Below are 22727 nucleotides of genomic sequence, written 5' to 3'. Positions count from 1 at the left end.
GCCTGGGCGACAGAGCGAGACTCCGTCTCCAAAAAAAAAAAAAAAAAAAAAAGTCATTCTTGTTCTTCAGCCTCTCCATGAGGCCGTTAGTTTAAATATCCCTCTCTTCCATCTTTAAACAACATAACACCAGTAAAACCTCAAATTAACTGAAAATTGTCTCTCCTCAGAACCTGAGGCCCCACCCAGCTATGGCCTGTGCCAGGCTTCAGCAGGGAACCGTCTCCCTCAACCCACCTGGCCCTGGTCTCCCCCCTCCCTTGAGATGAATCCCACCAAGTTCCTGTGCCGCTCACCAGGGCACAGAGCGGTCCTCCTCACCCCCCAGCAGCAACTGGCCTTGCAGGCTACCCTGCGCCCACCGCCTCCTCACCCGCTCCCCTGGCTGCCAGGACACTGCCAGGGACATTGCCCTCCCTGGTTTCTCTCTTGCCTCCCTGGCAGTGCCTTCTCTGTGGTGCCCTGGAGCAGCCCAGGCATCCGCCCCAGGCCCTGTCCCCAGGACATTTCCTCCCAGCCTAGTCCTGGCCTAAACACCTGAGTGCCTGTAGGTCTTCTTGTCTCCAGGTCTGTCTCCTGAGAGCTCCGGGCCTTCGCACCTAGATGGCCTGGGACATCCTCCACGGCTGTGTCACAGGTGCCCCCAGGACTGTTCCTGTTGCCCCACCCAGCTGGCTCTAAGTCCTTGACCCATTTCCCATTACCAAACCCTAGCACAGGGATGTCCAATCTTTTAGTTTCTCTGGGCCACAATGGAAGAATTGTCTTGGGCCACATATTAACACTAACAATAGCTGATGAACTAAAAAGAAAAAAGCAAAAAAATCTCCTAATGGGCTGGGCGCGGTGGCTCATGCCTGTAATCCCAGCACTTTGGGAGGCCGTGGCAGGCAGAGCACGAGGTCGGGAGATCGAGACCATCCTGGCTAACACGGTGAAACGCCGTCTCTACTAAAAATACAAAAAATTAGCCGGGCGCGGTGGCGGGCGCCTGTAGTCCCAGCTACTCGGGAGGCTGAGGCAGGAGAATGGCGTGAACCCAGGAGGCGGAGCTTGCAGTGAGCCGAGATTGTGCCATTGCACTCCAGCCTGGGAGACAGAGCGAGACTCCGTCTCAAAAAAAAAAAAAATCTTACAATGTTTTCAGAAAGTTTATGAATTTGTGTTAGGCCCCATTCAAAGCCGTCCTGGGCCACATGCGGCCCGTGGGCCGGGTTGGAAGCTTGCCCTAGGAATCTTAGATGGAGACGGAGGCTCCATCTCACCTGTGGCACCCACTCCTGTGGCTCCTTTCCTCTCCACACTGGCCAAGCGGGAACTGAATGCTTTGGAGGCTCCCTGGCGTCCTCGGCATAAGGCCCAGGTGCCCACTATGTGTTGGTGCCCGGCCTTTGCACATGCTGTCCCTCTCTGTGGAACACATTCCCTGGCCCGCACATCTTCCTCACCCCCATTCACCTCCCGGGCTCCACACAGTGCACTTCCTCAGGTGCTGCGCTGACCAGCGTGGTAGCTGCTGGCCACATGGCTTATGGAGCCCTTGAAATATTCGAGTTCCAATCAAGATGTGTAAGATAGATACACTCCAGATTTCAAGGCAAAAGCAAAAACAGCTCATTCACAATTTTTATACTGATTTTATAGTGAAATGAAAATATTTTGGATAGACTGGGTTAAAAAATGTATTAAAATTAAGTTTACCTGCTTCTTTTTACTTTTCAAAATGTGATTGTCAGAAAATTTAAAGTCACATATGTGGCTCACACTATTTCTGTGGGACAGCCCTGCCTCTAGCTAGGGGCTTTGGTGAGAACCAGATGAGCTGATGGGTCTTCTCTGGGCCCTGCTTCCCCGGCTGCTGAGGTGCAGGAACTGCAAGGGGAGGGCAGCCTGCCATGGTGCCCAACACAGGGCAGGGCTGGACAGGTACAAGTGGAACAGGCAGATAAGCTGGGAAGGGCACAGAGAAAAAGAGCTCCTCGTGACAGCACTTTCCCACCTTTTATTATTCAACACATGGAAGGGGATGGAGACACAAGGATAGGGCAACGGCAAGTTTCAATAAATAAGAGAAACAGGACGGACAGGCAGCGGGGCCCATGCCTGCACGGCCCCACATAAATAACCAGGTTGCTGAGCCACAGTGGAGGTCAGGGCTGGGCCCGGCAGCTGCCTGCACTGCCCAGAAGCACTGGCACCACAGGGACGCAGAAACCACTGAGGCCCAAGGTGTGCTCCAGCCCCACCGACACTCTTCTCCCTAAAGCTCCTGAGATCTTGGGGCCGGCTGGGCAGGCTAGGGCTCTGTATCATAGTCCTGCCGGGATCAAGTCTGTTTTTTTCGGTTTCATTTAAAAAAGCTGGGGGAGGGGCAGGCACATGCATTAAGCCCCTTCTGTAGCAGAGCCATGGATGGACAGCCCCGTTGGGGTCTAGAAGGCAGAGGCCCTGGAAGCAGCAAAAACGGGGCTGGATAAAGCTACTAATAGGAGGGATGGTAGAGCCCAGCTCCCCAGCCCCCCACAACCCAGCCCAGAACCCGCAAAGAGCTGAAGAGGCCCTGGGTACTGAGAACGTCTCTCCCTACTTCACAGTCAGAAAAGTGGACCCAGCGATGGCCACAGACGTGCCCAAGATTAGAACCCAGGGATTCATTCTCCTAGCCCAGGACTTTCTGTTGCCCCTTCCCTTTATAGACCTGCTGGAAGAGGAGGGGGAGGCACATCTGCTCTAGGGCCCTGTACAGAGGCAAGGGTGTGGCTAATTACCAAGGAATGGGGCCAGGGGTGATGGGCACGGGCCCCTCCCCTCTGCCAAGCCCAGCCCTCTGATGATACAGAGAATCCCGTGGGCTCCTAGGATCCAGCCAGGGCAAGCACGGGGGTCGGGGCATCCTGCAGGGGAGCAACCTGGCAGCAGGGCCGGGGTGGGGCTCAGTGTGCTCCTGTACACAGTGCCCGCCGCCACCTGCCTCCTCACTGGGGCGGACACTCCCACCTCCAGGCCTTGGTCTTTGCTGTCTTGTCTGCTGGGCCATTGCTTCTCGGTCCTCACAGTCCCAGCTGCAGCTCCACCTCCTCCAGGAAGCCTTCGGAACCTCCCAGGGCAGGGCCGCAGTGTCCTCAGACTAGACCGCCCCTCAGATGACCAGGTTGCTCTCACTTAGGCGGACCACGTAGCGGTTCTCCTGGTGGACAGGGGTGAGGGGTCAGAGCTGAGTCAGGGGCTGGCTTCTGGCTCCAGGAAAGTGGCCCCTGCCTAGGGCCCACCGCACTTCCACCCCTACCCCGTCTTTGGTCAGGGTTGGCCCAGGTGCCCACAGATACCTTTCTCCTTGGCCCTCACCTCGGTCTTGTTCTCTGCTGGGGGCTTCAGCCACTTAGTATGGCTTCCGCCACTTCCTAGCAGTGCCTGCTGCTCAGCGGGGAGGCCAGGTTGTGGGGAGTCAGGGAGATCACCCGCCGAGGGCCCAGCCTCCGTGATGGTCTTCACCTCAGACACCATTGAACTTGTCCGTTGCTCAGGAATTCGAGCCACGCGGAACCTGTGAGGAGAGTGGGGCAATCATCCCCGTTAGCGGGGATCCCCAGGCACAGAGAAGGCAGCACATGCCCGGGGTCACACAGCAAGTTCATGGTCCAAAGCCTGAGCCTGGAGGCCCGGGTGCCATGGGGGCCAAGATGCTGCCCTAGGGACACAAGGGTTCCATGTGAGACACAGCATAACTGGGAAGTCCTGATCTCTCTGGCCACCCCCACTGCCCAGAGAGGCCCAATAAGGGCAGGGCTCCCAATGAGCAGGGTGCTCAGGGCCCAAGCTGGGGCCCTGCCTCCCCCTCCAGGCCTCCAGGCTGTCACGTCTTTACCTGCCCCTGCTGTGTCTGTGCCCACCTCACCTGCCCACAGATAAGATGGTGATCTCGCCCTGGCGCCCTGCCTTGGCCCCGGCCTTGGGAACCCTGGTCGGGTTAGGCAGAAAGCTGGGAGCAGAAGTAGTGGCAGCTACAGCCTCAGGGGACAGCAGCACCTCAGGCCACTTCTTCTGGCTACAACGGGAGCAGCAGGGGCCAGAGAGCGAGGCCAGGCCCTGCACGGTGTGGAGGTGGTGGCGGTGCGGGCAGATGTGCGGCACGTTCGGGGGCGCTGGCGGCAGCCTGCAGGGGGCACAGGCAGAAGTGGCCATAGGCCAGGCCAGGCCAGGCCAGGGGCAGGAGACCCCAGCAGGCAGTGGAGGGAACAGGGTGACTCGAGGAGGGAGACCCAAGTGGGAGATCCCCAGGAGGCAGGCTGGTTAATGGGGTTTTGGCCTCGTCATCTCCCACCAGCCCACTCACTTGGACACAGGCCTGTGGCTCGTCTGCACCAGCTGTTTGCTGTGGTACTCTTTCAGCAGCTCCTCCAGGGCCGCAGCATTCTCTGTGGGCAGCTGCAGTCAGACCCTCGCTCTGGCCAGATGGGACACGCCTCCCACCCCCTGCCTCAGCAGAGAACCCCCCACCTACCCTCCACACCACCGCACCCAGCCTGGGCTGTGCACCTTTTCTCCCACTTCATCAGGCAATTACAGGAGGCAGAGGTGTGCACTCCTGGGTCAGAGAGCACCAGGCGGCTCGAGGCACCCTGGCAGGGAAGGCAGAGCAGGGGGGTACTCTGCCCACCACGGCTGCCTCACAGGCTTCTGGAGGAAACCCTCTTCTCCTGGGCACTGGGATGGGGTCAGACCTTCTCCTCACCTTTCTTCTCTGTGATCAGGCGCACCAGGACCCCAATGGTGTCCTCATTGACATCCTCAGTCCGGTAGGCAGGGTTGATTCCTGGGGAAGACAAGGGCCCTGATCTTCAGGAAGAGGGGGAAGTCACGCTCCTGAGCTAAACCATGTCTGCCAGCAGAGGGCACCCCTGGCCTTCTTAAGGGCCATAAGCATGTGCGTTTAGGTGACAAGTCTCCTAGAGCCCTGCAAATGTGGGATCCAGGCTCAGAGAAGCCCATATCACGTTCACGACTCAACGCCGCTGCTTCCTGCACTAAGAGCCCGGGTGCATACAGGCTTCAGGGCCACGAGAACTCCAGTCATTGACTTGGGCAGGGGAGGGGGCGGTGCATCAGCATCTACTGGGTCTGCACTGTCTCCTCAGCCTCAGGGAGCTGTGGGCTGCCACCCTACCCAGAACTCCCCAAATCTACAGCAAACTGCCATTCCATGGCCTCTTTACCGTGCCCTGTCTGTGTAACAATTTAAATGAGGGCCCCTAGTCAGCTTTGGGCCCAAATCTCAAGAGTGTGAGAATGGGCCACGGTGATCAACCCTGCGCCCAGCAGCAAACAGAGCTCCTGGGACTTGCACCGAGGCAGCATCCAGCAGTTAAAGGAAGTCTCTAGGAAAACAAGCGCCGTCCCAGGCAAAATGGCCCTGAGTCACCACGTTCCCTCCTGCCGGCCTAATGATCCTGTCCCCTTCCTGCCCCTGCCAGACTTCAGTGTCAGGACTTAGAAGGGGCTCTGGCTCCCATGCCAGCCCCAGACAGCCCAGCGTGCTAGCAAGGGAGATGCCATTTCACTCATGATGTGGCCACAGGATCCCATGGGCCCAGGGGAGGGTGTGTGCACGTGGGCCCCTGCCCTGCAGGGGAGTGGTGGTGTGGGGAAGAAGGAAAGGGGCCCGGGGCCCTGGGGGTGAAGGTGGTACCACATGCCTGTCCCTCTGGTTCCAGGCCTTGTAACTGAAACGACAGCCTGGAACTGAAACCCAAGCCCCTCGTGGTGCCTACCCAGAACAGAACAGCTGCCCTACCAGCCCTCCTGACACAGGGCACTCCCCCTACTGCAGGCCAGAGGTCAGAGGTCACCTTGAGTAACTCCAAGGCCATCTGACCCTGGAACCATACACACAACTGTGGCCTCTAAAGAGTCCAGATCCCCACATCTGGGCAAGGCTTCACCCAGGGCGGGATCCCACTGAAGCCGCTTGACCAGCTGTGCCGCCTCTGCTCTGCCCCCACGGCCACACCTCTGTCCCCTCACCTTTCCTCCCATGTTGTCAGTCTGCAGCTGTCACCTCCCAGGCCTCTCCCTCTCAGACCCCAGAGGCCAGGCAAGGTTCTGCTGGCAGCCCTCAAGTGGAGCTGGGGCTGGGCTCATGCCCCCATCCTCCCCACCTGGACCCCAGCCGGGCCTCACCACTGCCTCCACCTCCAGGGCCGGGCCCGACCTCCTTGTGCGCCGTGCAGTGGTAGCCCTTCCGCTTGAGGAGGTTGCACACCAGGATGCCCAACAGCCCCATGAGGCAGAAGACAGGCACGATGGCGATGACCGCGTACTGGGCGGCCGTCTCCTCTGGGCCACCTGCCCGGGTGCCATTCCCAGGCTGCCGTGTCTCACCACCGCTGCTGGCCCCTGCTGCCACCTCCACGCCACGTCGGGCCCGCCGACCCCACTCTGAGCATCACAGACGATGGAGGCAGGACAGAGGCAGTGACACAAACACAGAGAGACAGGGGCCCAGGGCCTGAGTCAGAGGGGGCTGCAGGAGAGCCAATGCACCCAGGGCAGCCCACTCCCCGCCATGCTGGGGATGCAAAGGTCAACCCGCTGCCCTCCTGTTTTCCTTTCTGGCCATCAAAGCGTTGTCCTGAACAAGGCCTCCTCAAGACGCTCAGACACCCAGCCCCACCCTCCCCTCACGCTCGGGTCAGGGAGTGAAGAGACGGCACACATGGCACGTGCCTCAGCACAGGGTGATGGGATCTGCCTCCCTGTGGCCTGGCCGTGAATCCAGTGCCTCAGGGGTGACGGACTCAGCAGCGGGAGGAGGTGCATGTGTGTACCTGAGTGTGTGCGTGAGCTCACTCATCTGCATGGGTTTTTTTAGGCAGGGTCTCGCTCTGTTGCCCACGCTGGAGTGCAGTGGTGTGATCACAGCTCACTGCAGCATGGAAATCATGGACTCAAGCAAACCTCCCACCTCAGGCTCCCAAGTAGCACCACCACGCCCGGCTAATTTTTTATTTTTATTTTTTGCAGACAGGGTCTCGCTGTGTTGCCCAAGCTAGTCTCAAAGTGATCCTCCTGCCTTGGCCTTCCAAAGTGCTGAGATTACAGGCATTAGCCACTGCACTTGGCTGGCATGAATCTCTGAGGAGATGGGGACAGGGTACAGGGGACAGGTCAGCATGTAAGTCCCCAGCCCCCAGCTGTGGCTGCCACCTGCAGGATGCTCTCTGCCACTTGGAAGCATGGTGGACAGAAACAGCCAGGGGAGCGGCTGACTGTGCCCTGCTGGAGACCCTTTGGCTACACGCCCTGCCCTGGGCTGGAAGAAGGACCCCACTGCCCCCACATGAACACTGCAGAGGCTGCTGGGCTCCAGCTCACTGGCCCCCTCCCGCACATACGCCTGCACCAGTCCTAGCACCAGTCTGCCACTCACCATCACAGCCGTGAATACCCAGAGGTGCCCAGGAACACGGTTGACATGGAACACGGGGAACCCCCCAAGGCCCAAACCACCTGCGAGGAAGGAAGATACCACTGAGGCCCAGAAGTTTCCCCAAACACTATCCTTAGGAGAGGCTGGATGCCTTCCTTCCAGGCACCCTCATTGGTCCTGCCCCATCCCATTTCACAGATGGGAAAACTGAGGCCTGCTCAGGATACAATAAGGCTGGGACCCCAGGATCCAGAGTCCTGGTCACCCAGCCAGGAGCCCTCCCCGCACTCCCTTTGGCTTACCCAGGCCAGCAGTCTCCACAGAGTGTATCTTGAGTTGCCGTGCCCACCTGGGCCTCCAGCCTCCTCTGAAGGCTGCAGCGGGCATGGGGCTGACATGGGCTGGAGCCCCATGCAGCTGAGAAGGTGCCTGGGGGGCAGGGCCTGCATAATGTGCCCTGACCTGGGTTCTGTGGGAGGTAAAGGGTGAGAGCACGGCCAGGAGTCAAGTCTGAGGATCCCTGGGGGGCCAGGCACAGGACTCTGCCCCCGGCCCTCAGGGCCCTCCCAGGACAGGTAGGAGGGCAGGGCAATGCTCACCAGGTCAGGCTCCTCTCCAGGTGGGCACTGCCAAAGGGTTGTTGATGTCAGGGTGGCCAGAGGCCAGGGCAGCAGCTGGAAGAACAGTAGGCATTGAAAGAGGCAGAAAGTGCTGGGTGTGGGGTCTCTGGGGTCATCTATCCCCCACTTATTTCCTGAAAGCCCAGTGGTGAGGACCACTGACTACTCCACCCGGGCTTCAGGGACACACTCTTCTAACCTCAATCCCTCACACTGAGGAAAACCTGTCCTGTCCCAGACCTGCTGCATGGCCAGTACCTGGGGATGGAGAGAGCCACATCTGGCTCTGGAAAGTGCTGGAAACCCCAGATAAGGCCACATCAGGATCTCAAGCCCTTCCAGCTAACCAGAACAATGAGGAGGAAATGCTTCCGAATCCTCTCTCATATTCTGTCCCCCTTCCTCCCGCCTTGGGTCCATCTGTGCCCCCATCACAGCTGGGCATATCATTAACCAGCCTCATTTATCATCCCTGGAGCCAAGTCTGCAGGTGGCGCTTCCTATTCTGGGCCCTCCCTTCAGCGAAAGTCTCCAGGACCAAATCCTCCTCTGCCACCTCCCCTCGACGCGAGGCCACCCCATTCACATCCACACACCCAAACAGGGAGCCACATCCCAAAGGAAAGCTCCGTCTTCTCAGTGTGTGTCCCCAGCCCATTTCACTAGGAGTTCCCTCTGTTTCCCATTGTTAGGAATGAACTGTCTCTCCTGAATCCCTCCTGGAGGAGACCTCAGTCCCCCAATTTGGCCTAGGCTGGATGGGGCCACCATCAGCTGCCCTGGAGATGGAACAGGGATCTCCTCAGACCCCAGAGCGGCTCCCAGCACCTGCTAAGGCTGGAAGGCCTCCTGTTGTAAGGAGCAACCCTTAGCAAGGCCCAAGGCCAAGTCTCGCCCTCCCTGAGCTTCTAGCGTCACAGCAGAAAGATGGGCCCCAGAGCAGACCCCAAGATGCTGTAAGTCTGTAATGCAGACTCGCCAGAAGCTCCAGGCAGCTGGCCTGATCCTATGATCCTGGGACCTGGAATCTGGGACCCCCCAGAACAATACAGATCTTGAACCCCAGCATCTGAGGTGCTATGGCTCTCAGGGTCCAAATCCCAGCCCTCTTTTGCCCAGTTTCCTCTTGGTGCCCAGCCTACCCTCCGGGCTGGGCTCTGTTCTCATGCCTGCGTGCCAACGGGCATCTTGCCCTCAGCCATGCCTGCCTTGCCCATAAATGCCAGCAGGCCCTTCCTTCTCCATCTCCCTGACAAGCCTGGGTGGGCCCAGAGGTGCTTCCTAGGGTCCGACTGCCTCAGAGTCTTCAAGAGCTGAGTCACTGAGCCCTGCCCGGCATGGGGTTCCCGGGGAGTGTCTGCACCCTCTTGCTGGAGGGCTGCAGGGCAGACGTGCGACTTTTCTCCTTCCCAGGGACCATCCCCAACTCACCATAAGGAAGCAGGACAGGGGCCGGCACAGCAGACTTGGCTTCATCCTGAGGCCCCTGGTGGTCGCTGGCCTAGGGCAGATGGAGAGGAGGCTCGGCCGAGCGGCAGGGACAGGCAGGCGGCTGCTGTCCCCTCAGCACCACTTCCAGGATAACAGGACTCATGGGGAGCGGGCAAGGTGCTGCTGGCTCCACACCCCCAAGCCCCCAAGAGGGGGCTGCCCTGCCTGGGAGCCGGCCTCACAGGGCAGCACAGGCGGGAAGGCAGGAAGAAGGCTCTGCAGGCTGGGAGACTTCCCAGAGGAGGAAGGGCTTCCTTCCCCTTCCTTAAACTGCCAGGTGCCCCGAGGCATCAGGAGGGGAAGGAAGTGCGTGTGGCGGCCTGTGTCCCTGATGACAGGGTTGCAACCAACACCCAACACCCCAGCCTGCCTCCACACTCCAGCCCAGTGCGCCAGGCTCAGGCTCCCGCCGCCTCCTCCTCACAGGTCTGTAAGCATGCCCGGCCTCTGCCTTCACTCCTGCAGCTTCTGGTCCAAGGAAGGCCTTTTCCTTTACCCTTCAAAGCCCAATGCGAAGGCCTCTCTTTCCAGAAGCTTCTCTAGAAGCTTTCCCCAAAGTGGGTCTGGCTCCCACAGCTCCCCACCCCATCTAGGTCCTGGTCCTTCTGCATGGCCACTGTCCATACCTCTTCCAGGGAGGCTGACTCCTCCCTTGAGGCTGGGACATGTCTGGCCACAGCTCTGCCTCAGGCAGACCTATGGGGCTGGGGTGGTCATGGCAGCCAGTGCTCTGTCTCTGTCATCTCTCCAGCAGCTAATGCGTGCGGGCACTGGAGAAATCAGTATGGACAAGACAGACAAGGTCCCTGTCTGCAAGGAGCTCCAGCCCAGGGGAGACCTAACTGCAAACAGAGAGGTGTCCCCGCCAGTTGGTGGTAAGTGCCAAGAAACAAAATAGAGTGGGAGTGCAGTGTGTGATACTTCAGAGAAATATCCATGGTGGCGCCACAGCCCACCGGTCTGAGACTGAGGCCCCCAGGTGATGGTGGCCTGCTCTGGAGAAGCCTTCAGCCAGTGGAGGAGGTGGACACAGCAGGACAAAGGACTCACATCAGACAGCAGAAGGTATGGTGGCAGAGCAAGGAAGTCCGCTGTGTACTCCCTGGAGGCCTGGCTTCAGGGACACCAGGCTGAGAGAAGCTGTTCTCCTCAGGTCACACGCAGCCTCTTAAGCCCAGGGGCAGCCTGGGAACCCAGCCACTGGCTCAGGGCTGCCGCAGGCTGAGGCCCCCCGCTGTGACTCCAAGCCCAGTGAGGTGAGAAAAGCGCCTCCTGTGGTAGGTCCCAGGTCACTCAGAGCCCTCTCCCTGCAGGCAGCCCGGCCTTCCCGCCTAGAAAAGCAGCCCAGGAAACCGATCTGTCCACCCACCCTCCCTCTTGGCAGACCTCAGAGGGGCCCAGGGTTTGAGTTACACTCAGGGGAGGGAGTGGGCAACGGTCACATCATCTCGGGACTCTCCAGGTCACTGGCAACCACTCTGGGTCCCAGGCCAGCTCAGGGAAAAGCCAGGGACAGGAGAAGGTAAGGCTACAGTATAGGGTGGAGGCCACACTTCACAGTCAACACCCAACAAATGACACCCCCAGGCCATGTGGGGAGGGCCCCCTGTCCTTCCTCGAATTTGGTCACAAGTCTTCCTTCCAGTTTCTGCCCCAAAGTGTCCTGTCCCCTTGCCAGGGCCCAGCTTCCACCTCGAGCCTGTCTCCCCATGGCCCCTCCCCTGTCCTTTGAGGGATCTAACCCACAGACCTGACCATGAGCCCCGAGTCCTCAGGCTTCACTTCCCCACTAGGCCTGACTGTGTATGACAGAGCCCGATGGTAGGGGAGGAGGCGTGGCAGGCTGTGGTGGGCATGGTAGCTCACGCCTATAATCCTAGCACTTTGGGAGGCAGAGGCAGGTGGATCACGAGGTCAGGAGTTCAAGACCAGCCTGGCCAAGATGCTGAAAGCCCGTCTCTTGTAAAAATACAAAAATTAGCCGGGTGTGGTGGTGCATGCCTGTAATCCCAGCTAGTCAGGAGGCTGAGGCAGGGGAATCGCTTGAACCTGGGAAGCGGAGGTTGCAGTGAGCTGAGATCGCACCACTGCACTCCAGCCTGGGCGACAGAGCGAGACTCCGTCTCAAAAAAAAAAAAAAAAAAAAGACAAAGCCAGGGGCAACCCGATAGCCCAGCCCCCAGCTCTAGCAGCCCTCCATGTCCCCAAGGTAGGCCCAGAGGGCTGATGCGGGGGTGAAAAGAGGCCAAACAACCACAGCAGAGAGCCCTATAACCACCCCGACCCCGGGTGGCACCTGCTAGCCCACAGGGAGCAGATTTGCAGCTGCTTATCTGCAGACAGATGCAGAGCTGTGTGATCTAGAACCTTCCAGGAGGAAAGCAGGGTCCAAAGGCCCAGACTCAAAGCCAGCAAGGGCCCACTCCAGCACACGCACAGACACTGCCACCTAGGGCCTTGCGCCTTCTAATTATGCACCTTCTCATTACCCCAAATCAGCACTTACTCCAGTCTGGCTGCCCGGCCCCCACACTCAGCCCAGACTGAGCCCCTGCTGGACTTGCCCAGTCAGGTAGAAAGGCCTGGTGCACACACATGTCCACACCTGCTGCTCAGCACCCCTACCCCCTGCCCCATGAGGCCTCCACTATCTAAATCAGCCCTGGAACCGTGACCAAAAAAACAGTTCAGATGGAAGCCCCTTCGGCTGCGAGGGGATTTGTGAAGGCCCCATATCCACCTCTGCCTCACCCTGAAGGCTGGGCAGTCAGTGAGGCGCCAGAGCCTCTGATGCCTGACAGAGGAGAGCCACACCCAGCCACAGTGGATGGGGAAGAGGGGCCCCAGGGAGTAGCAGAGAAGGAACTTAGCTTAGAGGCCACTCCTCCCATGTCTCCTAGCCTAGGGCCCAGTCTCCACTGCCACCAACTCCCTGTGGGACCTTGACATCACTGGGTCTCAGTTTCCTCATCTACAAGATGGGGATGTTCATCTGGCTGGCAAGGCTGTCACGAAGTTTTTGGGGGATTTCTGTTTTGTTTTGTTTTTCTGAGACAGTGTCTAACTCTGCTGTCCAGGATGGACTGCAGTAGCACAATCACAGCCCACTGCAACTTTGAACTTTTAAGTGATCCTCCTGCTTCAGCCTCCTGAGTAACTGGGACTGCAGGCATGCCCCACCATGCCTGGTTGAATTTTTAAATTTATTTTTTGTAGAGACAGGGTCTCATTACGTTGCCCTGGCTAGTCTCCAACTCTTGGGCTCAAGCGATCCTCTGGCCTTGGCCTCCCAAAGTGCTGGGATCCCAGGTGCGAGCTGCTATGCCCAGCCAGTCATGGGGTTTAAAGGAGGTAATGAAGCTAAAGTAGGTCATGGGATTTCCTTCTCCACAGCCCTTCTCCTCTGCCCTGCTGGCAGAGGGCTGTGATTAAGTATTTGTTTGCTTACTTGTTTATTCCTTGCTCCCCCACCAGACAGCGGTGAGGCCAGGGACGTCTGTTTTATTTGCCACAAAACTCCACACCCAGCCCCATGTCTGAAGCAGGAGGCCTCCAAACAGGCTCACGAGGCGGGGAGGGTTTCCTCAGACTCAGCCCTCCAAAAAAATGCCCGAAAAATGAGAACCAGAAATTCCCTGGAGAAAAGCCAACTAGCAAAGGCCATGGCCAGGGCCCCAAGCTGAGGGCCCCAGACCGTGATTGAGGCCATAGGCGGTGGAGCCCTAGTGAGGTGCAGCCCCAGAGGCCTCAGAGAAAGAGGAAGTTGTGCCACCAGCCCAGGCCACAGGCAGCTTCCCCTTTCCCAGAACTGAAGCTCACTGGGGTCACCTGGGCCCTGCCATGCCACTCCCCTTCCCCTAGGCAGGGCCCTCCCCTTCCCTACAGTCCCTAAGCTCTCCCAGGGCCTGCACCCATTGCTCCTGCCCCGTCACCCTGTCTCTGACCTCCAGGTCAGTCCCGCCCTGCAGCCTCGGTGCCCTGACACCTAGTTCTGGCCCTGGCCCTGGGCCAGCTCCCACCACCCTCAGGATGCTGTCCTGACGCACCGACACCAACCTCCCCCACCCACACACCTGCCATGCTGAGTGCTTTCCACCCTCACACACACTGCACCTGCTTTCTGCTCTCCCCTCATCGCTTGGCCAGCACCCACTCTTCCTTAGAGCTCAGCTCAAAGTCACCTCCTCCTGGGAGTACCCTCACCCCCACCTCCCCCTCAGCATTCATGGTGCCATGCAGATCCCATTACCCAGCCCCTTCCCCACCACGAGCTGCCTGCTCCATGCCCAGTGCTGACCCGGGCGGGTATGGGCTGATTTGGGGGAGAAGGCAGAAAAGGCGCTCTTGGTAGAGAGCCCAGCTATGCCGAGCTAGAAGGGCCAGTGAGCAGGCTGAGGGGGAAGGAGCCCAGAGGCTGGGGTGGGTCAGAACCCAGATCTGAACCCCTGGGTTAACCTGGGGATACAAAGTGTGGGGTGCAGTCCTGCTCTGCTCTGTCCTGCACTGGCTCTGTGGCCCGCCTGCAGAGGGCTGTGGTGAGGCTGAAAGGAGAGAATCACATTAAGTACTCAGCACAGGCCTGGCACAGAGTAAGCACTCCCCACACTTCACTGTGACTCAGTTTCCCTACGTGTGGAATGTGGAGAAGGGCACACAACTTTTTTTTACGTTCAGTGCCTGGCGCAGAGTCTGGTACACAGGTGGTGCTGGGTTCGCCCTGGTGGGAATCTGGAGGGCGGGAGGGTGGAGGAGACGGTAGGAGTCTGGAGGAGTCTGGGAAGGTTGGTGGGCAGTGCTCAGGTCACACCAAGGCTCAGCTGCCTGCCAAAAAGCCTGTACTTCTCCCTAGGGCCTATGGGAGCCTGGAAGGGTTAAGCAGGGGAGGGAGAAGAATGAACAGTTTGGTCTCAGCAGGCTCCCTGGGCTGCCTGCCAAGAGAGGCTACACTGGGGGAGATGGAGGTGGGGGCCAGCGCCCACCTGGAGCAGGGCAGGTGGGGAGGCAGCTACTCTGCTTCCCAGATAGTGGCTCCTGAGCCTGTGGACCTCCCTCTGGCCTTCAGAGGCTAGGGTTGCCTGGAAACAGAGCTGGACACAGGCCTCCCTTGGCGGTGGCCGCACCCAAGGCAGGAAGACAAAGGCCACCCATCAACAGAGAAATCCAGGTTAGCAAGGAGCCCAGCGGTTCCCTGGCAACTGGGGCTGAAGTAGGGCAGTGACCACACTGGGTGGCTTTCCCTCCTCCACACTCACGGGGAATGGAACAGACCCCAGCCCTGTGCAGGCCAGGCCCTCGTCCTGGGTTGCTGCCTTTACTTGCGGGAGAAGTGAGCATTCCTGTTTCATAGTTGGGCAAACTGAGGTCAGGGGATGTCACTGGCGGGGGTCACGGAGCCAGTAAGAGATGAAGCAGGAATGGAGCCCAGGACTGTCTCTTTTCTGCCTCCTTTCACCCTGCAACTTAGCCCAGGACCTAACACATAGTAAACGTCCTTGCAGTGTTTGCCAACCTGATGGTGGAGGCCAGCAAGCTAGTAGCACCCAGTAGGCGGCTCAACTGAGGGTCTGTTACTAAGGACCCAGGAGGGCCCCAGGAGAAGGTGCTGTCTGCACCGCCATCCCATGGGGCCTTTAGGAGTTGCCTGCATCTATACTCCTTTGCATACTGTTCTAGTCTGTGCCAGCTCTGGCAGGAAAGGGAGCTGGGAACTGAAAGAGACAGGAAGACCAGGGAAGTCTGGGAATTCCCAGAGCGGGGAAGAAGAGGTCCCAGGGTGGAGCCCCAGCTCACTAGGGCTGCTGCTGGGATCCCAGAGATGTGCGGAGGCTGGCTCAGGGCCACTCAGTGAGAAGGGCACTCCACTCCCGCCCCTTCCCACAGGTCTGGGCAGCCATGAGCTCCCAGGTCACCACACTGGGGTATGCACCCCTCAAATCCTAGACCCCTAATCCTGTACCACCTCGTGGCCAGGCAGCAGCTGCTCCCCAGCCCACCCTCAGCCACACCCCTAGAAGCTGGGCATGGTTCCGCACCTCAGACCTCCTGGCTGCCACCGGGCCTGGGCTTCAGTGGCTCAGGTGGATGGGGTGGGGCTGAGGCTAAGGGGGCTAAATTGGCCCCTTGAGGCCAAGAAAAGGGCTGAGGTGGCCACACCTGGCCCACCCAGCTCCTCCCAGACTGGGTATGGTACAGGTGCAGTCCTCGCCCCACTTCCTGGGTCGAGTCTGGGGCTGGAGGAGGGATGTCTGAGCCCAGACAGTTATCTCTGGCAGAGAGGGGGCTCCCTAACCCTCCTCACTGAGCACTACTGCCTGTCCCCTTCCCACTGTAGGCTGGGTCTCACCCCTTAAAGACAGTGTTCCATGCTTCACATGGAAGAAACTGAGGCTCAGAGAGGCCAGGTGGTAGCCTGTAACAACTTCATCTTGAAGGAGATGAGGTTTACCTACCCTGGAGTAGGGGCAATTGGCAGGCAGCCCTTGCCTGTGCCACCCAGGCCTGGCATCTCCACTGCTTCTGGTCCACCATCGACCTGTCAGCACCTCGGACAGCCGTGTTGCCCACCCTGGCCCAGAGACAGAACAGCAACGGGTCTGGGGGTGCTGAAGGACACCTCACTGCAATCCAGCTCATGCTCTGCTACATCCTCCAAGAAGCCACCTTTGCCACCTGCCCCGGCCATAAATCTGATCCCGAGTCCCTAATGTGCTCAGCATGGGCCCTGCCCCCAATCACCCTGACCTGGAAGACCTGGGCGGAGGCTTTGGGAGGGACTTGGGGGAGACCACAGCCCTGGTCTGCCCCATTCTCCAACTCTCCCCAGACTTGGGGTGCTGCGGAAAGAGGCCTCCCCCACCCCTCCAGGGCCATCCCAGGTCAGGTCCTACCCAGTGGAGCTATGCTGAGGACTGGGGTCAGTGCATGTGCAGTGATGGGGCAGGGAAGAGACAAGGTTGGGCCCTGGAGCAGCCCACCAAGGTTCAGACTCTGGCTCTGTCACTTCGTGGATCTGTAGCCTTGGGCAGGTTACTTACCCTCCCTGAGTTTCAGGGTCTTCCTCTGCAAACAGGGGTGCTAGTCCCTGCCTTATGGGACACTGAGGGCTCTCAACACAGCCCCACTAGGACCAGAGGAACCCAAGCTCAGGACCAAGCAACAGCCAGCCGAGGTCACCCAGAGGCTTGGGTATGGCAAGAGTGCTTTGGGGAACTCCATGTAAATCCTGGCAGCATGAGTAGAGGGCCTCTGTGCAGGCCTGCATCCATCTGCTCCCACACCAGCCAGGGCCACGGTCAGGAAGGTAAGGGGTAGTTCAGCAGTCAGGAACCCAGCCCCAACTTCCCAAGCCTGTTTCCCAGTTGCGCCAGTGCAGCTGACCTCATGGTGTGGTGGAGGACTCAGTGTTCACAGGCAACAGGGGCTCTTCTTACAATCAGGCCTTGGGCCAGGCATCCCCTCCTATAGGAAGCCTCCCCAGCCTCCCTGTCAAGGGGGCCCCCTCCCCTCTCCAGACTCCCCCACCCCCCACCCCCGCCATCAGTTTTCAGTCTCCCTTGACTCCTCTAGAAGGGTTGAGGCTCCTTGAGGGAAGGAGGGATTGGGTGCGTGCAGGAGGCCAGACACACAGCGCGCCGGTGGTGCGGGTGGCCAACGTCCTCCCCTCTCACTGTTCCTCCTCACAGGGCATGCACTGGGCTAAGCACAGGTCCCTCCTCTGGAAGCCCCCACTCCTCTCTCTACCTGCACACTCAGACCCTGCTTCTAACTGGCTGTAGAGGTCCCCACTGTCCCCCTCTGTCTGTGACAACTAGCCAGGGCACTTGCTCACAGCCACATGGGCAGTTGATTTATAGAGCTCTCATCTTTCCCAGGATGGCCTAGGAAAGAACTCTGGTCTTCAAGGCCAGCAGACCTGGGTTTGGATCCCAGTGACACTGGGGCCTAGCAAGTGCCTCCCCTCTCTGGGCCTTGGTTTCCCTGCCTGTGCTTGGAGGGAATGATGACCCCCAGGAGTATAAGGCTGAGGATGTGACAGCCTCCTGGGCCGTAATCCCAGGGATGGGCAGAGTAGGGATGCAGCATTGGCTTCTGTCCTCTCTGCCACCCCAGCCCCACTCAGCAGCACCAAGCCTAGGCCCAGACAGACACAGGCTCAGCACACAGTGGGTGTTCTCTCTGTCCAGAGACCACATCCCTGCTCCCCCATCGATCCTGAGTGGGGAATGGCGCCAAACATGCCCTGCTGGGTGATCTCAGGCAAAACCCCTTCCTCTCTGGTCCTCGCTCCTGCTGACCTGGTAGAAGGGCCGGCCCCATAACAGAGGTAGTCAGGTGCCACCCAGCCAGACTAGGTACTGACCAGCCTGGCCCTTCTCAAGAAACTAATGTTAGAATTGTCAGACAAACCCTTTGACCCTCACCTCCTGCCTGGAGACCAGGCTGGGGGCTGGGTGGGATCTGGAGGGCCTGACTCCAACACGAGTGGCCGCGTGACTCAGCCTAGGGTTGCTCTCTGAGTCCAGGTTCCCCCATACCAACTTGGAAAGGAGAGGGCCCGGGTGAGTGCTGTTGTGAGGAAATGCTGGGCCCAGGGCCTGGCGCACAGCAGGACCTGAGCAGGGACAGTTTCCTCTACTGACACAAGATGTCGAGGACCACGGCAAGCACTACACTTGCCCCCTACCCACAGGAGTGGCCGTGAGTCTCTGCCCCCAACCCCAGCACACATTCTGCCTCAGGTCATGGTGAGCACCAGAGACCTGGGTGCAAATCTCCCGGTGCCTCCCAGCACACAGGTGCCGGGATCCTAGGGCAGCTGCCCGTCCTCAGGAAGAGGCCTCGCCAGCACAGAGATGGCAGTGGGAGGGGGTGGGCTGCTGGCCACACTGGCCCCACCAAGCTGAGCACACAGTGCCCACAGGTGCCCAAACCTGTGCTCATTCCCCAGCAGTGAGGGAGGACACCTGGCCGGTGGCCCGCGACAATGAAGAGAGACTAATTTTGGGCCGGGAGGGCTTCCTGGGCGAGGCAGAGCTGGGGCTATACTCTGAATGGCCAAGAGGGTTCTAGAAAGAGGGAAGCTTTAAAAGCAAAGGCAAGGCAGACGAGGCATCTGGCAAGGAGAGGCAAGGGTGAAGATGTAAATTCTGAAAGACCTTGGAAGGAAAGGCCTCAGTGCCAGATGAGGAGTTTGAACTTTACTTTGTAGGCAAAAAGCAAGAGTTACTTTATGGAGGTCACTCTGGCAGTGTGTGGGAGAACCGATGTGGAAGCAGAGAAGCTGGAACCAGAGCCCGGGCAGGGATGGTAAGGCCGGAGCTGGAATATGAGGCAGGCGGACGTCGGAAGGTGTGTCTTGGGCCTACTTCCAGTGCTGGCCAACCTCCAGCCGCCAGGGAGAGTGTAGACACAGAATGGCCAACTCAGGACAGAAGGCAGGTACCGTGTCTGGAGGGTGAAGGTTCTGGGAGACCTTGGGTAAGTCCCTGAATTCTCAGAACCTCAGTCTCTCCTTCTGTGAAATGAGATTGCACCTGACCCTATGAGTAGCGGCAGGTGCTGACTGGCCCTCAATGTCTCCCCTTCTTGGCTAGACACAGGCCCCTCCCTCTAGCAGCTATCACACCAGTCCCAACTGTGGCCACAAGTGGAAACCCAGCCTGGCCCCACTGTCATCCCCAGAGGCCCAAGTTCCCAGAAAGGTTTGGCTTGGCTAGGGCACAGGCTGAGGCTGGGGGCCTCCTTCAAGGCTGGGATAAGGAGAAGTTAACCCTTCCCCTCTTGCTCCCCCTCCCAGGCCCTAAGCTATTTCCACCTCATTGCTGAGGATGGAAATAACTTGGGCTCAGCCCCTAGAGACCATGACAGCTATTTTCATCAGCCCCAAGCAGCACAGCTTCAGTCATTGCAGAGAGGACCGAGGGACAGACACCATGATCCCCAGTTCCAGTTCTTGGCCAAGTGGCAACAGTGGTCAGAGCCAAAAGGGGTCTCTGGGAAGAAGAGGGAGACCGAGGCCCAGAGACAGTAGAGATCAGCTCAAGGTCACTCCCTGTCTGCTCCCCACCACAACATGCAGATGGATTTGGGGAAATGCCTCTAGAGCAACTGCAAAGAAGGGAAGGGGGCCTCTCAAGTATGATGAAGGTCACCTGGGACTCTCAATTTTCCCTGCTACCCCTAGGCTGTGCTGCTAACTCCATACACTCTTCAAAGCCATGGGGACACTCCCAAAGCCAGGTCCAGGCTCTAGAAGGCAGGGGACAGGTCTTTCTGATGATGTCCGGTTGGGAGTGAGGTCTGGGGAGGAACAGGAATACCATGTAACCCACCCATCCCCAGTGTTCCAGACGTGTGTACATACACACATCATACTTAGAACTCACAATGGGACACCGTGGCAAGGCCATGCCTATTAGCCCAAGTTTGAGAGACAGAAGCCCAGGAAAGCCAGGAGCAGTTACTAGGAAGGTGGGTGATCCTCTCTCTCAGGTCTCTGGGTTCAGAAGACCTGAATTCCAGTCCTGGCACTGTCCTGACTCTGTACGACCTTGGCCAAGTCACTTTGCTTCTCTGATCCTCAGTTCCTTTCTCTGAAACATAGTCACTACATCTCAGAATCACTGAGAAGATTCAACAAGACAGAACATGAAGTGTTCAGAACAGTGCCTGACACTGTCCCCGACCCTGTCCCCCATCCCTAGAATGCAATCAGCATTTTCCGAGGACAACAGCAGAAGACAGAACTTCCAGATCCTACAGCAAGTGCCACCCACTCCCAGACTAGGGAGCCCAGCTTTCACCCCACCCTGCATGAACCCCACAGGCCCCATATGGGAGAAGGGGCCTCAGAAGGGTCTTGCCCAGATGGCGAAAGGGTTCATGCTCTCCAGCAAGAACTCAGCCTCCCAGACCAGAGACCACTCCTGGGGAACAAGTCTCCCCACTCTCCCCAACCCAAGGAACTGAAGAAAGGACACATAGACAGAGAAGTGAATGTCTATGGATTTGGGATCCATATTGTCTATCAATCCATTTCATGACAGAGGACCAAGAAGCCTTTGGGTGGGAGGCTAATGTTTTCTTGACCAGTTTTGGAGAAGGCTGAGCTTCCAACCCTATCAGTAGCCCCTGAGTGCAGACCCTGGGCCACTGTGTCCCCAAGAGAAGCCTGGCCCAACCCCCCCACTGCAGTTTTTCTGCCTGAAGGGAGAACACAGGCGGTTGACCCAAAAACAATAGAGGATCCCAAAGTGATGATTCACAGTCCATTCAAAGCCCAGCACCTCAGTGTGCAGATGGGGAGACTGAGGCCTGCGCGGGGATGCGGGGGGAGTCTGAGAGCAAGATTGTGCCTGGGTCCACTGAGAATACAGATTACACAGGGGCAGAACTTTGCCAGGTGTAGGGACTTCGATGCATGGGTGTGTGGGTGCAGGTAGGCGGGGACACGCTGAGACTACCACAGGGCCCCTTCCCTGCTGCCAGCTGGGCCACCCCACCAGATGTCGCCCATCGTCGGCTCTCTCCTTCAGCCAGGGCACGTCCCTCAGGGTCCATCTCCTCACTAAGCTGAACTCCTAAGGGGTGCCCTCGTGGGGACAGCCCTGGAGACCCTTGTCTCCTGGTTCCCCAACTTCCTCATCACCCCCCATCTGCTGGAAGGTGTCCTAGGTCCGGTCTCTCCTCCTCCTGCCTCTTACTCATCATCGCCCTAGGTGCAGACAGACAGACAGACAGACAGACACACACACACACACACACACACGCTCTGACACCACTTGACCCCACACGCACACCATGGCGCCAGCTAGCTTGGCTCATTCTCAGTCACTTGGTCTCCTCTCCCTCTATTTCACACTCACAGTAACGGGTGGCCCTGGCCCTGCGTCGGTCACGCCCCAGGCCACGCACTTCGTGACCCCAGTGACCCCGGGTCTCTCCCTCACAACACACGCACACACGCTGCCTGTCTCCCACACACAGAGCCCCTCTGTGTCGCCTGCTCGGCCCGGCGTCACCGCCCAGTGTTCCAGCCACACGTTCGCCCGGCCAGGCCGCCTCACGCGCCGTGTCACCCACAGTCACGGGCTGACACCGTCCAGACCCCCCCTCGGCCGCCCCGCGCCGCAGCCGCGCCGAGGCGCCGCCGTCCAGTCCGCACCCCAACCTGGTCTCCGTCCAAGTTTCCCGGGCCAGGGATCTCTCCGGGCCCCACCGGCCCCTCACACCGCAAGTTCCGCTGCTTCCCCGCGCGCCCCCCGACAGCCACGGCGCAGGGCCGGCCCAGAATCGCGGCCGGAGGACCTGCAGGTCCCGGGGCTCGGAGACTGGGGGGGGGCCGGTGCGCGGAAGGCGCCGGGACAGGACGCGAGACTGGGGGAGTGGGGGGGCGGCGCGCGGCAAGGCTGCAGCATCCGCCGCGCCCGCGAACTTCCTCAGAGACGCGGGGAGGCAGGGGGCGCCTCTAGGGTCAGTATCCCGCTGGCCCGGCCGCGGCGAGCGGACTCTGGATGGGGGCTCCGCGCGCCCTCCTTACCTGGCCGCGCCGCAGCAGCTCCAGCTCGGCTCCCCGTTCGACTCGGCGCCCCGGCCCGGCTCGGCTAGCGCCAGTGAAGCAGCGCAGCCTGCGCGCCTTTTGAATGAATCGCCTGCCGGGCCGGGAAGGTGCGCAGCCCCGCCCCCTCACGTCACGGCCGCCGGCCCCGCCCCCGACGTCAGAGCCCTGGCTGCGCCCCCGGCCCCACTCACCCCGAGCCGCGGAGAGTCTGGCCGCTCGGCCGCCGGGCGGCGCTGCTCTACGTCGCCCTCTCTCGCGCCCCTGGGAACTGCAGGGGGCTGCGCGGGACTGGGAGACTAGGCCCAGAGGGCCTCTTGAATCCGCCTCTTCAGGGCTCCGAACCAAGAAAGAAGGGGTTGTGCGAAGCAAGATAAGGAGACTGGAGACTGAGATACTCCTCTGGGTCCTCTTACCATTGCCAGTGTAACTAGAGCCACCTCTGCCCCTTTCTGGGCCTCATCTTCCTCCTGCCAGTTGGTGGCCAGGAAGAATAACCTCACTTTGCCTTGTTGAGGAGGCCCAGGCCCAACCCTGGAAACGCTCACCTAGTTGGTGAAAAGGCCTGGTGAAGGTGAGTCTATAAAGGAAACCCACACAGTGGGCTTCGGCACATCCTTCCGGGCCTAGTGAA

At 59.4% G+C, this 22727-nt stretch overlaps 1 protein-coding gene and 1 long non-coding RNA gene across 11 annotated transcripts; one reads left to right on the top strand and one right to left on the bottom strand.

Moving 5' to 3' along the window:
- Window positions 1-1982: 1982 nt before the first annotated feature.
- Window positions 1983-22176, bottom strand: RELT (RELT TNF receptor). Of its 10 annotated transcripts, none has more exons than XM_015115173.3 (11): window positions 22076-22176; window positions 9478-9547; window positions 8026-8100; window positions 7729-7895; window positions 7427-7506; window positions 6178-6435; window positions 4733-4813; window positions 4334-4415; window positions 3896-4153; window positions 3346-3544; window positions 1983-3187 (listed from the first exon to the last, which is right to left on the bottom strand). In XM_015115173.3, exons 2-11 carry the CDS (start codon window positions 9520-9522, stop codon window positions 3140-3142), a joined length of 1293 nt encoding a protein of 430 aa, XP_014970659.1. In that variant the 5' UTR covers window positions 9523-9547; window positions 22076-22176; the 3' UTR covers window positions 1983-3139. The 10 variants fall into 10 exon arrangements, with proteins under 10 accessions (XP_014970659.1, XP_077819846.1, XP_077819845.1 ...); XM_077963720.1 differs by having other exon boundaries at window positions 1983-3184; XM_077963719.1 differs by having other exon boundaries at window positions 6181-6435.
- LOC144334356 (uncharacterized) lies at window positions 9822-11592 on the top strand. Its single transcript, XR_013404108.1, has 2 exons — window positions 9822-9963; window positions 10289-11592. It is a non-coding gene; the product is annotated as an uncharacterized LOC144334356 (long non-coding RNA).
- Window positions 22177-22727: the final 551 nt, after the last annotated feature.

The sequence above is a fragment of the Macaca mulatta genome, chromosome 14, assembly GCF_049350105.2.
Source record: "Macaca mulatta isolate MMU2019108-1 chromosome 14, T2T-MMU8v2.0, whole genome shotgun sequence".
Lineage (NCBI taxonomy): Eukaryota > Metazoa > Chordata > Mammalia > Primates > Cercopithecidae > Macaca > Macaca mulatta.
This window is presented reverse-complemented; position numbering and strand designations above follow the sequence as displayed.